Below are 14,117 nucleotides of genomic sequence, written 5' to 3'. Positions count from 1 at the left end.
CGGGAGGCTGAGGCAGGAGAATGGCGTGAACCCAGGAGGCGGAGCTTGCAGTGAGCGGAGATGCGCCACTGCACTCCAGCCTGGGAGATAGAGCGAGACTCCGTCTCAAAAAAAAAAAAAAAAAATTAGCTGGGTGTAATGGTGTGTGCCTGTAGTCCCAGCTACTCAGGAGACTGAGGTTGAGGTGGAAGGATTGCTTGAGCCCAGGAGGTCGAGGTTACAGTGAGCCATGTCTGTGTGACTGCACTGCAGCCAGGCAACAGAGAGAGACCTTGTGTAAAAACAAAACAAAATAAAATAAAATAGGTTTACTTTGGGTTTTCATCCTTTTTTTGTAACTCTCAAAATTCTGTAAACCCTCAAGATGATGAATAATTAATTTCTAGGGAAAAAATCACTCTACCTTTTTAAATTACCTACATTTCAAAACAATACTTATTCCTACAATGTGGCTTATCAAAGAGAAAAATTTGAAGCAGTCTAATTTTAGGTTTAAAAGAATTCTGATTCTTACATGGTATAGAATAAAAATACGAAGCCATAAGCTTTTATCTAGCAGCTTATCGGGAAGCAGCTTTCACTCTTCTAAGAGTCTTCCAGATTAGCACGTGGCTTAAAGATCACCGTGTGATTTAAAATAACATTAGCGTCTAGTCATTTCTACATATTCTCAGTTTTCACCCAAGCTCCTGCTGCCATGAGGACAGCACTAGAAGGATGCATTTCAACTCACCCTCTCAGAAGTTTGAAAAGCATGCAGCCCAGGGAGAACCAGTCGGCACTGCTGTCATAGGCCGTCCCCTTCTGCAGCACCTCGGGAGCCATGTACCCATGGGTGCCACTAGGGAGAAGAAAGTATACACAGTTATCAGAGCATGCCCACTTTAGAAAACACTAACAGCGCCCCAAGGTCCGGATGTCATTCATTAGACGGCAGCGACTGTAAACAAAGGAGAGGGGACAGTTGTGTTTCACCGCAAACGCGACGCACTGAACATCCAATGGGAAAATGATCTTTTCTGCCTTCACTCATATACGAATTAACATAAATAAGCATAAGAAATAGATATGTAAAATGCAAGTTCGGGATCTCATTAGTCCTTCTCTACTCCAGCTATGAAGAGCAAAGGTTCTCCTGCTGTTTCAGGAGCTCTCATGTGGAGGTGCATGGGGTCGGGGGAGGCAGGGAAAGGGAGGAGGGAACGGATGATGAACAGGCGACCACGCTGCAGCACGGTGGACCTTGAAGGCATGGAGACGTCCACCCCTGTGTGGTGCCGCCAATTGTGCTGAGGACCTGAGCTCACAGGGGCATCGGCTTGGTCATGGTTAGCAACAGACCCCAGGGGGATGGGGAAGAAGGAGGAACATGAGCCCAGTTGTACATACGATGGAGAAATCACGTGTCAGGTTTCAAAAGCTGCAGAAGGTCAAAGGACTCAGCACTAAGCAAATGCGAAGATGATTTTCAGGAAGTGGAGAAAAATCACTTAGGAGGACAACCATTTTATATATAATCTGCACCATCTGCAATTAGAAAGCCCTTCCCGCTCTAGCACTCTCCACCCCTCCTTGAAGGGCTGAGCTTGCCCGGCTGCAGCAGGAAGCACGCGAGGCAGCCGGTGAGGAACTTTCCAAGATGCAGCCTGACAGGGCTCTGGCAAAAGGTTGTATGCCTTACCACCTTTTCATCCACGATTAATTTTCTTCATCAGTAAAATGGGTAATCAGATGACATCTCTACCTCTCAGGGTTGCTGTGAGCACTGCACAAACGTCATGGGGCCACATACAGCAGCCACTGGATTCGTGTTGGGGATTTGCATCTCTGTGCTTATCTTAGTATAAGAATTTTTAGGCGGTGTGCGCTGACTCATGCCTGTAATCCCAGCAGTTTGGGAGGCCAAGGCAGGCGGATCACCTGAGGTCAGGAGTTTGAGACTAGCCTGACCAACATGGAGAAACCCCGTCTCTACTCAAAACACAAAATTAGCCAGGCGTGGTGGCACATGCCTGTAATCCGTTACTCGGGAGGCTGAGGCAGGAGAATCACTTGAACTTGGGAGGCAGAGGTTGTGGTGAGCCAAGATCGTGCCATTGCACTCCAGCCTGGGCGACAAGAGTGAAAACTCCATCTCAAAATAAATAAATAAATAAATAAATAAATAAAATTTTTAACTTGCTTATGCTCAGCAACAGTGAGAATCTACTCAGAATAAATGATCCTGGATCACTAATGAGCCTGGGTCATCACTGGGTCCGGTACTCTCTGTCTAAGAGGTATATTTGAGAGTTTTATCCAACAGTGAAAATGGGCGTTGGTCCATCAGGGCAAATCTAGCATTCTGGAAAGCTCAATCAGCCCAAACCTAAAGTCTGACAGTATAAGGTCATCAGGCCACGCCGTGAGAGGATTGGAGATTTCTATGAGGGGCATCCAAGCCATTTTCCGGGAAGGTTTAATTTCAGGGTTGCCTGGAAAGTCCTTCTCGGTGACTTTGTAACCTGTACTTATCAGGATCAAGTCACAGTTCTGGAATGCAAAGATATCTACAATAGATATCTACAGGATAAATAAGATAAATGAACCAGACCAGTCCCCCATGCTTATATCAGATACAAGGAAAATTCAACCTTGGACTGCCTGCTGCTGAGGTTTTCTGATTCTGCCTAAGGCAGCTGCTAATGCTTCCTGACGCATTCCGCTAAAGATCTGTACTACTATTAATACTGAACGAACACTTGGACGTTTTAAGACACTGTGACATGAGACACAGCTTTGTGTTCTTAGATAAAATAAGCTAGTACTCAAATTAGTCACTGACAATCTGCTCAGCTCCAGAAGTTTTCCTGTAAATTTTCGTGGCTACTTCACAGTTAACTTCTAGTTGACAATAATTTGCGATTCTTTCGTTAAATGGACTAAGTCTAAGCTCAAATCAAAAACCTCAACTACAATACTACTTTGGAGATGGGCCAGCCGCTAGATGAAATCTAAGAATCACATCTACAGCTTTGAAAAGATCTGAGAAACCAAGTTCAGGGTGAAATTGTGGCTAAAAATCTTCAGTCTTGTACTAAATAGATCATGCCAAGGCCTCAGGGAGTTCATCCACACAGCGTAAAGAGTACAGGCTTTGCAACCAGACACAACTGGATTATAATTCTAGCCCCACGGCATACCAGCCATGTGACCTGGTTCAAGTTACTTTCTCTGAACCTCAATTTCCATACCACAAAAATTGGATAGTGACACCTATAATACATGGGGTTTCCGTGAAGATGACATATGCATGCCTGGGACAGCTGGATATTCAGTGAGCGACACAGTGAATGCTGCTGGTACCGCCACTACTCCATATGCTGGTCACTTAGGGGACACAGTTCTCAGGGCTGCTCGTTCGAGGAGGTCTGAGGTCAGCTCCGTCTTACCATGGCATCACCAGCAGCTGGCACACAGCAAATGTTAAATAAAGACTTGCTGAATTATTTAGTCAACCCTCACAACTATCACAGGAGATAAATATCATCGTCCTCTCTTCCTCACAGAAGGGAAAAATGAGGCTGACACAACTAGGAAGAAGAACCCAAACCCAGATCTGTTGGCTCCAGAGCCTTTATTCCTAGCCACAAAATGCCTCCTTTATTTAAAAATACAGGATTTTGACAGGACACAGTGGCTCACACCTGTAATCCCAGCACTTTGGGAGGCCAAAGTGGGAGGGTTGCTTGAGTCCGGGAGTTAGAGACCAGATTGGGTAACATAGGGAGACCCCGTCTTTAAAAAATATTTCTTTTTACATTAGCTGAATGTAGGGGCACATGACTGTGGTCCCAGCTACCTGGGAGGCTGAGGTGGGAGGATCACTTGGGCCCGGGACGGGGAGGCTGCAGTGAGCCATGATCACGCCACTGTACTCCAGCCTTAGAGACAGAGCAAGACCCTGTCTCAAAAAAATAAAAAATATAAAATTTTGTTGTATGTTTACCTTTTTAAAGTAGTAGCCTCCTGATCATTATTTAAACATGGAAACCAACCTTCTCAGTCCTACTTCTTTACAGATGCTGTTCAAATATTGTGCTATCCAGAGCAGGCAAAAGAACAGCCCACCGTTCAGAGCTGACATGTGAATTATAGCAAAAAGTGGACTAGGTCCTGCTAGGAAATAAATAACCCCATATCTGAAAGTTAATTCCTCTGGAAGATTATTTCTTATGAACTCTTAGATTCATATTTAGTTATGACTATACTAAACAGAAAAAATTAGCATACCAAATAGCTGTGGCATTAAAAATTCAAATGACTCTCTTAAAAGAATCTGATGAACTCCCTGAGAGAAGCTTATACGACCACAGGTTCTGGCCTAATAATTGTAAAGTGCTAGCAAAATGCTAATGCTTTTATCACCATATCCCAGATTCTGTAGAAAAAGAGAAATATGTTTACAGAAACGATGCTATTCACTATTAACATTTGATCAGAGCTTTAAAAGGCAATTTTAATGCAGTCCTTCATAAAGTATTGCAGTTCAGAACCACTTTACTTCTAGTTACACAAAGAGAAGGATCTGTGGTTTATTTTCTGCACAGATGCATGAAGTGAGACCACTGGGAGTTTTTTTTCAAGACCAGTCAACACAGAGATGAATGTTAGCTTAAGATGTCAATAAAATGTAATTTTAAAAGATTCAGTGCTAAGGAGGAGACATTTAAAAAGACAAAATAAAGCAAAAGTGTCTGCTTTTCCACAAACTGTACATGTGTTCATACTTTCCACCCAGATCATCGCCTACCAAAGAAACAGAAATGAAAACCAGTGCACGTTTCATGGCGTTTCTGCAGAGCCCTGGGGGAACTGTCCTAGTCCTGCTGTCTTTTTAACAACCTCGAGCACAGAGAGAAGTCCTTGGGTCAGGGCCAGCTTGCACTGATCAAGCAGGGCCACACCCAGAAGCAGTCTGGTGTCCCCAAGGTGTCAGGTGCTGGCTGAGAGCTGTGGCCTCAAGAATTCCCTCTGGGTGATCACGTAGAGGACCTGGTGCAAGACCCAAGTCTAACAATATGGCCTGCAGTGAAAGCCTAAACTGCAAGTGGATGATTTGTTTCATTAATTAAAAAAGAGAGAAAGAAATATTCCTAATTTCTCTTCAGGGAAAAAAAAAGAAGAAAAGCCTTTTTGAAAAAAGAAGGAAAAGTAGATGAAGACAGAAACTTGGCCCCGAGGACCTCCCTTGACCACATCCATGCAGCTGCCCCGGTGCCTTTCTAGGTACAGTCTCTTTCACTTATCCTTAGGACAACTTTGAGGGGTTTATTACTACCATTACTAACAGACTAAGTAACTGACTGACTTTTAGGGTCACACAGGTAGCATGGATTCTGGTTTCTTGCTGAGGTCCTGACTGTTTCTGAGAGGCCACCCTGGTCCCTGAGCAGGTTCAACTCCACTGTGGGTTAATTCCTGCTCTCCGCAGACAGTGAGAAAGGCATCCTGTTCTTATCTCCTTTCCCACAACCTGTGATGTTGGATCTTCCTGACATATTGAAAATCACCACTGGCAAGAGAAATGGGGTGACAAATGGCCACGCCTTTGAAGGGGCAGGAGAGAAATGATGGCGAACTGAAGTTGATGCACGACTTACACGCTTGCATGAGGCTTCTTTTTGGAAAAATCGCAGGCAAGACCAAGATCTGATATCCTTGCGTGTCCATGTTCATCCAAGAGAATATTTGCTGGCTAAACAGAAGGAGAATAATCTTTAATAAGAGTGCCCCAAATGCCATGCAGGCTTTGAGAACGTTGAGTGCAGACACTTGATATCTTACTATTTTATCATAGTTTCTTCCTAAACACAAATTATAGCTTTATCCTATCACATCAAAGTAGGGCATGATACTGAGAATAATATTTTTCATGTTAACTTCAGCAGCAAAGTGGTAATGATAGAGGCGAAGGATTCTACTCATTAGAAGATGAAACATGGGGCAGGTAACACAGGAGTGTTGGGAACACAGTTCATCAGCATTAAAAGCATTTCCTTTTCACTGTACCAAGGACTGCTGCGCAGCCAGAACAGCGCGCCTCTCAAGGGCAGGAGGTGAGTCCACCAGCTTCTGGGCTTCTGAGAACCACTAGGATTTCTAAGAGTAAAGCCATGAAGCACAGGACAGACAGGAAGCTTCCAAGAATGTATCAACACTGATCTAAGCAATCAAAATATTCCACAGTGCCACACTAATCCCAATAAGTGTCATTTCTGCTTATTAGTACATCATTAACACAGGGTCCTACCAAATGACCAAATATAATTTTGACCACAACTCTGATGAAATGTATCCATGAAGATTAGATTTAGTCATCATAATCATGAAAAACAAATCTAGTCTCTCAGATATACATTGAATTATAGTCATCTTAATATTTTTCTGCTGGCGATCAACTATTGTTTTGCTTGAAATAAAAATAAATGGCATGCTATTATAAAACTGAAGCATGAATAATCATGAGTGACTAGAATTAAGTTTGAATAGAAATTAAATAATGCCACTGCCTTCCAAATAGCTTAGAAAATAAAAATAAAGCATAAAGATGATTAGAAACCAGTTACTGATTTAAATTAGAATGTATTACAATGTGCTTCATGGGCCTTCAGCATGTGTTTTGTTCTTCTGCAAAGCACGCATAAGGAAATAAAATGTCAAGAGCCAACTAGTGTCTAGTTATTTCTAATTCAATAAAACTACATTTTTCTTCTTTATGCTTATAGGAAAACTAAGAGAATAATAATAATTCTGTAATCTTACAGAAAGGTTTAAAATTCACAAAGTATTTTGTAAAAAAAAAAAATTCTTGGAAATAAAATACAATTTTTATAATATCTTAGAAAGTAATCTTCAAAAGCCAATCACAGCATCTCAGCTCCCTAGAGGAAGGAACATAATCTGTACATTTCAGTTGGCCACTGTGGGTTCATTCAAGAAGGCATCTGAAATGAGAGGCAAACACATTCTCCTGGAATCTTGTCGCCTATTGGCAAATTGTTAGTCCCATCATTTTTCTTATTACAATTTACGCATTTCTATGTTTGTGCAATCATTAATTCGTCAAGGTCCCTTTCTCTCCATGCCTGCCTGCAGGCTGTTGGCCATACAACTAGGTGAGTGTCACCATGGACACCCTGAGCCAGCTTCTATCTCCTTCCCACGTGTAAAACCCAGGACCAAGCACTGCGTTCTGGAATGGAAAAACTCAGAATACTCCTATATCATTGCTTTCAAGGCGAGTAAGCTCTCAGAGGACAAGAACAGAAACTCGGGCACAGCAGTTGGAGGTTACACAGTGCAAGGATCTAAAACTCTATCAATGATTTTTAAGGCAATCTCAAAACAATGTAAAGCTCTGAGGATGGCCTTTGGGAGAAATTCCGCAGGCTGGTCGGCATCCACTATTCACTGATAGACCTTGCCTCGGAGGAGTTATGACTCGGCCATTCTATGTCTTAGCTCACCAGCTTCTAAGCCCCATAAAATATATGTTCTTTGCTTATTCATCATTGTACATTTCCAGCCCTTTATAGAGCCATGACCAAATAAATCAGTTGCTTAGTGAACATTAGCTGAATTATAATTAATTATGAAATGGGTGACACCAAAAGGGCTCCTAAGCTGCTTTTGTTTTTTTGGGGTTTTTTTGCTTTTTTTTGAGACAGAATCTTGCTCTGTTGTCCAGGCTGGAGTGCAGTGGTACAATCTCAGCTCACTGCAAGCTCTGCCTCCCAGGTTCACGCCATTCTCCTGCCTCAGCCTCCTGAGTAGCTAGGACTACAGGCGCCCGCCACCACGCCCGGCTAATTTTTTGTATTTTTAGTGGAGATGGGGTTTCACTGTGTTAGCGAGGATAGCCTTGATCTCCTGACCTCGTGATCCGCCCTCCTTGGCCTCCCAAAGTGCTGGGATTACAGGCATGAGCCACCGTGCCTGGCCTAAATTGCTTTTTATTAACTAATCAACTAAAGTATTTGGCTTAGTATATGTGCTGCAGCAGGCACTGTAGTAGGCACCAGGGTTATAATAATGACAGGGACAGACATGCGCTCCATCCCCGCCGAGTCTGGTCTAGAGGAGATAAAATGTCATATAGCTAATGACTTCATCAGGGCTGAGATGAGGGCTATGAGAAAAATGACAGGACTCTATGAAATAGAAGGGGACTTCTAGAGGACCATTCACACAATACCTACTATGCAGAATGAGTCTGTCAACTGTCCTTACCTTCAAATCTCTGTAGACAACAAACCGATTGTGCATGTGTTCCAGACCCAGAATGATTTCAGTGGCATAAAACCGCATCTCCTTCTCAGAGAACACACCATGTTGTGAAAGGTGGTAGTGCAAATCGCCCCCTGGAATCAGATTCAGAATTTAATTCAAAGCATGTTAATTTAAAGGAAACAAAAATCATTGTCATCCTAAATAGTCAGGACTCAGTAGAAAAAGGGAAACTTATGCTTCTGCTTGGTCTATATACCTATGTTTCATTCCTGTAGTTTAGCAATAACTTAAATGTTATAGAGAAAACTTAAACATTGAGAAGATTTAAATGCAATGACAGGAAGGACAAGACAGCAAAACCAAGCCACCATTCTCAGGCTGGCAGCTCAGCTTCTAGTTCTGCTATCACAAGGTGGGACTAGCTAACCTGCTTTGATTACCTAAATCCTAGTAAATCAATCAACCCATGGAGTGATCCAACAGACAGCTTAGCAACTGGCTCTATGGATAGACAAAAAAACCAAAAAACAAACAAACAAAAAACTAGGCTGGGCGCAGTGGCTCATGCCTGTAATCCCAGCACTTTGGGAGGCTGAGGATCACTTGAGGTCAGGAGTTCGAGACCATCCTGGTCAACATGGTGAAACCCTGTCTCTACTAAAAATACAAAAATTAGCCAGGCATGGTGGCGCATGCCTATAATCCCAGCTACTCGGGAGGCTGAGGCAGGAGAATCTCCTGAACCTGAAAGGCAGAGATTGCAGTGAGCCGAGATCGCGCCGCTGCACTCCAGCCTGGGCGACAGAGACCCCTTCTCAAAACAACAACAACAACAACAACAAACTGATCATATAGACAGATATTTGACAAAGCACATGCAGTACAATTTTAACTGATAAAAAATCCAGGTGGTGGGTATCCCCAGGAAAATTCTTTCAATGTTGCTATCTGCTTGAAATTTTTCATAATAAAACGCTGGAGAAAGGAAATTATCAGATGGCCTCAAATTACAGAGACAGAGAATGCAGTCAACAGGGTAAGGGAATGATTTCATAAAACACAAGGGAAAAGCCTCTATTGATTTATAAAAATGAGTGTGTGTCCAACTTTATTACCCTTGCTTTCACAAGCATGTTTCTCTCTCCATACACATATTCCTGTAAAACCACTACCACATCAAGATGGAAAAGATGCCCAGCATCCCAAAAGCTCGCCTACCACTATGCCCCTTCAGTCAAGACCTTACCCCCCAGCCCCACTCACACAAAGGCCACTCTTCAGCCCCCTCTCCCCATCCATTAGTTTTGTCTGTTTTGGCAGTCACATAAGCAGGGTCACCTAGGGTAGATGCTGCTGTGTTTGGCTTCTTTTGCTCGTTATTATGCTGTGAAATTCCTTCCTGTTTTGGGGTAGATCTGGTTTTTTTTTTTTTTTTTTTGAGATGGAGTCTCATTCTGTCACCCAGGCTGGAGTGCAGTGGCGTGACCTCGGCTCACTACAAGCTCCGCCTCCTGGGTTCACACCATTCTCCTGCCTCAGCCTCCCGAGTAGCTGGGACTATAAGCGCCCACTACCATGCCCAGCTAATTTTTTTTGTATTTTTAGTAGAGATGGGGTTTCACAGTGTTAGCCAGGATGGTCTCGATCTCCTGACCTCGTTGATGCGCCTGCCTCAGCCTCCCAAAGTGCTGGGATTACAGGCGTGAGCCACCGTGCCCAGCAAGATCTGTTTTTTTTTTTTGAGACAGAGTCTTGCTCTGTTGGCCAGGCTGGAGTGCAGTGGCACGATCTCGGCTCACTGCAATCTCCGCCTCCTGGGCTCAAGCAATTCTCCTGCCTCAGCCTCCCAAGTAGCTGGGATTATAGGTGCCCGGCACCTCGCCTGGCTAATTTTTGTATTTTTAGTAGAAACGGGGTTTCGCCATGTTGGCCAGGCTGGTCTTGAACTCCTGACCTCAGGTAATCCGCCCACCTCGGCCTCCCAAAGTGCTAGGATTACAGGCATGAGCCACTGCACGCGGCCAAGATCTGGTTTTAAATCAAACACTCGGAACATAATAAAACTTCAAGCGAACTTAAAAAAAAAAAAGAAAAAAAAAAAAACTAGGCATGTGAGTTGTGAATTGTATGCTTTATTTCAGTTCTTGTTACTAAAAATATATATATTTAGATATATATATTAGATATATATACTTTAGATATATACCATGACACTTTCTAGTATCAGAAAGCTCCTTTTCTAGCTGAACGTTTTCCAGCATTTTCAGAATCATCATCCACAGTTTAAAAGATCAATGTACAGTAGTGCAGATTTAGGAGGTGCAGAAGATTGGGCTAAAATCTGTACTTGGCCCAAAGTCAGTCCTTCCAAGTTGGTTTTTAAATACATTTCTATCTTTGGCCTATATTCTTATGAAGTATTTCATTCCTAAAAGTTGAGGGCCAGGAAATAAGCTAATTAAAGATCTAGGCCAGCTGCATTCCAGAAAATCAAGTTTCACTGTAAGTATTTCATGAGAATCTTTTCTAGAATATCCAACTTCTTGGGAAGAGACTGGGAGGCCCAGAAGGACGTTGCAGTCAACATTTAAAAATGAATTTTCAGTGAAGATTAAAGGGTAAAAGGTTTCCTGAAACTTCAGGGGGAACCTAATTACCTGAAAGACTCACATTGCCAGTCTGCCTAGATTAATGCACGCTAAGATTTAACATCATGGCAAAGTCTTTCAAGGCATTCAGACTTTCCAAGTTTTGCTTACCGTTCATCAGATCCAGGATGAAGCAGAGTTTATCTGGGGTATGGAAGGCATAGGTCATACATACAATGAAAGGACAGTCCTAGAGTGAAAAAGTAAAAGTTTATAAGAAGAGCAAAAGCTGCCTAGAAAGCGCATCTACCACCAAACACCATGCTACATATTTTAAAAATTACTTTATTTTTTAATTGACACATTGCAATTGTACATATTTATGGTGTACAGTTTGATGTTTTGACACATATCTATGTTGTATAATGATCTAATCAGGGTAGTTAGTGTATCCATCACTTCACACATTATCACTTCTTTGTGGTGAGAACTTTCAAAAGCCTCTCTTCTCGCTATTTTGTAATATACAATACATGCTGTGGGTTTTTATCCAAGCTGCCACCCCATGCATTGAGCACCAACACCTCCATGGTAATTTTTAAAGTCACAGTAAAATGGAGCTGGTTACATAATAAAATGCATAGAGATACAACATTAATAATTAGAGCAGATGACCTTGAAGGTCCTTTCTTGCTTGGATTCAATGACGTCTCTATCCTAATTATATCCTCTTCAAAAGGCTAGATACAGAAACATATCCCTATCTTGCCAGGCTTTTTGCTGGTCAACATTTTGTTTCTGGCTATTCAAATACCCATCTCAATCTCTGCTTCTGAAGTTAATGGAATCATAGCACGAGTCAGGGAGGGAGGAATGTTATTTGTGGTGGTGTTTTGAAACACTGAGAATAAAAATGGAATTAAATTAGCTTTTGAAAGTGGAAAACTATTATCATGACCAAGGATCGAATAACTCAGTTGTAAAGATTTCAGTGTTCCCCTAATTAAGCTATAGATGCCATGCAATCTTAATTGAAATGAAAATTGACAAGCTGGATTCTAAAATATATGTAAATGTAAACAGTCAAGAAAAGTTCCAATATTCTTGAATACAAACAAAGCTGGAAAACTTACAGGACCAGATATCAAGACTTATTAGAAAGCAACAGTAATTCAGACAGTGTGGTATTATCCCAAGGACAGACAAGTAGACCAATGAAATGGAAAAGGGAATCCAAAATAGACCCATACATAAATGGTCACTTGATTTGTTATTAAGGTGACACAACAGGGTCTGGGGAAAGGATGGTCTATTCAATCAGTGGTGCTGGAGCAACTGAATATCTGTACAATAAAATATGAACCTTGACCCCTGCCTCACACCATATGCTACAGCCATTTCCAGCTGATGTAGATCTAAGTGTAAAAGATAAAACAATAAAGCTTCCAGAAGAAAACAAAAGAGAATATCTTCATGATCTTAGGGTAAGTAAAGATTTCTTAGGCCACAAAAGGCAGTAACAATAAAAATGTTAATTAGACTAAAATAAAATTAAGAACTTCTATTCATCAGAGGATACCATTAAGAGAGTAAAAAGACAAGCCACGGGATGGGAGAAGATATATGCAACCCATAAATACACAAAGGACTCATATCTAGAATATACAAAGAACTTTAAAAAATCAACTTAAAAAGTCAACCAACCCCCAGAAAAATGGCACAAAAAAAAAATAGGCACTTCACATGAGGATACCACATAGCCCCCAAACTAATGAACAGATGCTCAACCTTGATGTCTCCAGGGTAATGCAAATTACAACTACAATATGCTATCACTAAACCCACGAGAACAGCTAAAAAGAAAAACACTGATGATACTGAGTGCTGGGAAGATATACAGTGAATGGAACTTTCATATATGGCCACTGGAAGTGTACAATGAATGGTGCAGCCATTTAGCAACCCATTTAGTGGTATCTAGCAAGGCTGATACCTTGCTATTTGCAAACTTTCTGACTTAGTGCTTTCACTCCCAGGTAGACATCTAATAGCAATCTGTACCCATGTGCACCAAGATACCTGCACAAGAACAGCATCATTCAAAATAGCACAAGCCAGGAAATAACCCCAATGTCTACCAACAGTAGAATGGATAGAATGGTATATTTATATGCTAGAATACTACATAGAGCATGGATCAGCAAATGTTTTCTGCAAAGGGGCTAAAAAGTAAATATTTTCGGCCTTGCAGGCCACATACAATCTCTGTCATCTATTATTCTTTGCTTATTTTCTTTACAATCCTTTAAAAATGTAAAAAACCATTCTTGGGTCACGGGCTCTACAAAATAAGGCCAACAAGCTAGACTTGGCCTGAGCCACACCTGGCTTTCTGACCTCTGCTACACAGCTACAGGAAGGAGTTACTGCCGTGGGCAACACCACGGATGAATCTCATAAGCAACATGGAGTGAGAGAAGCCAAACACAGAAGAGCACATTTATAAAGTTCAAACACAATTTGCAAAGCTAAATTATGCTGTTAGAAATCTGGATAGTAGTTAAGTTGGGCACAGGGTTAGTGACTGGGAGAGACACAAAGAGATTTCTAGAATACTGATAACTCTCCATCTCTTGATCTGGGTGTCGGAGATGCGTGTATTCCCTTATGAAAATTCATCAGTACTATGCTAGATCTATTAGCTCTATTTAGATCTATTTTATCTATGAAATCCACTTAGATTCTTTATATAAAGTGTATACTTGTCACTAAACTGATTCAGTTTTTAAAATGGCCTAGATTGTCTATATCCTCTTTCTTAACGAACACAAAAAATTATTAAATTCCAAAGAAAATGTTCAAATTTCAACAGAATATGTACACAGAATTTGCACTGTTAAAGCTAACAGCTCAAGACCACATCCCTAGGAGGCTCAGCCCCCTTAAAATGCCTGCCTCAGAGAAATCAAGGCTTCCCAAAGAATTTTTATTTGTTCCAGCCAACACTCAAAGATAGAGCCCCTGTCTTCCAGCCTCCATGGGAGGGTAGGAGTCTAACTTGGATAAGTCCCAGTTAGCAAACCCAGATGGGTCCCATATGGACCATGCCCCTTCCTGCATTGTAAAATTCTTCACTTCCTTGACTCTGCTCCAGCCTCCATTGCACTCCATGGGCCACTGTCCCTTTAAAACATCCGGTCACCTCTGCACAAGTCAGAATGGAGCTCCACTATTTCTCTTACTGTCTAGTCATTACCA

The 14,117-nt window shown here is 41.8% G+C and overlaps 1 protein-coding gene across 4 annotated transcripts in view; it reads right to left on the bottom strand.

Annotated features, from left to right (window-relative positions):
- Positions 1–14,117, bottom strand: part of GRK3 (G protein-coupled receptor kinase 3) — a 146,697-nt gene that overhangs the window by 32,662 nt on the left and 99,918 nt on the right. For all 4 annotated transcript variants that reach the window (XM_058431684.1, XM_032139579.2, XM_032139581.2 and 1 more), the window contains 4 exons: positions 11,031–11,109; positions 8,272–8,402; positions 5,643–5,737; positions 734–841 (listed from right to left, as the gene is read on the bottom strand). In XM_058431684.1, coding sequence (XP_058287667.1) covers positions 734–841; positions 5,643–5,737; positions 8,272–8,402; positions 11,031–11,109 — 413 coding nt within the window. The remainder of the gene's footprint in view (positions 1–733; positions 842–5,642; positions 5,738–8,271; positions 8,403–11,030; positions 11,110–14,117) is intronic.

This window comes from Hylobates moloch, unplaced genomic scaffold (assembly GCF_009828535.3).
Source record: "Hylobates moloch isolate HMO894 unplaced genomic scaffold, HMol_V3 SCAFFOLD_19, whole genome shotgun sequence".
Classification (NCBI taxonomy): Eukaryota; Metazoa; Chordata; class Mammalia; order Primates; family Hylobatidae; genus Hylobates; species Hylobates moloch.
This window is presented reverse-complemented; position numbering and strand designations above follow the sequence as displayed.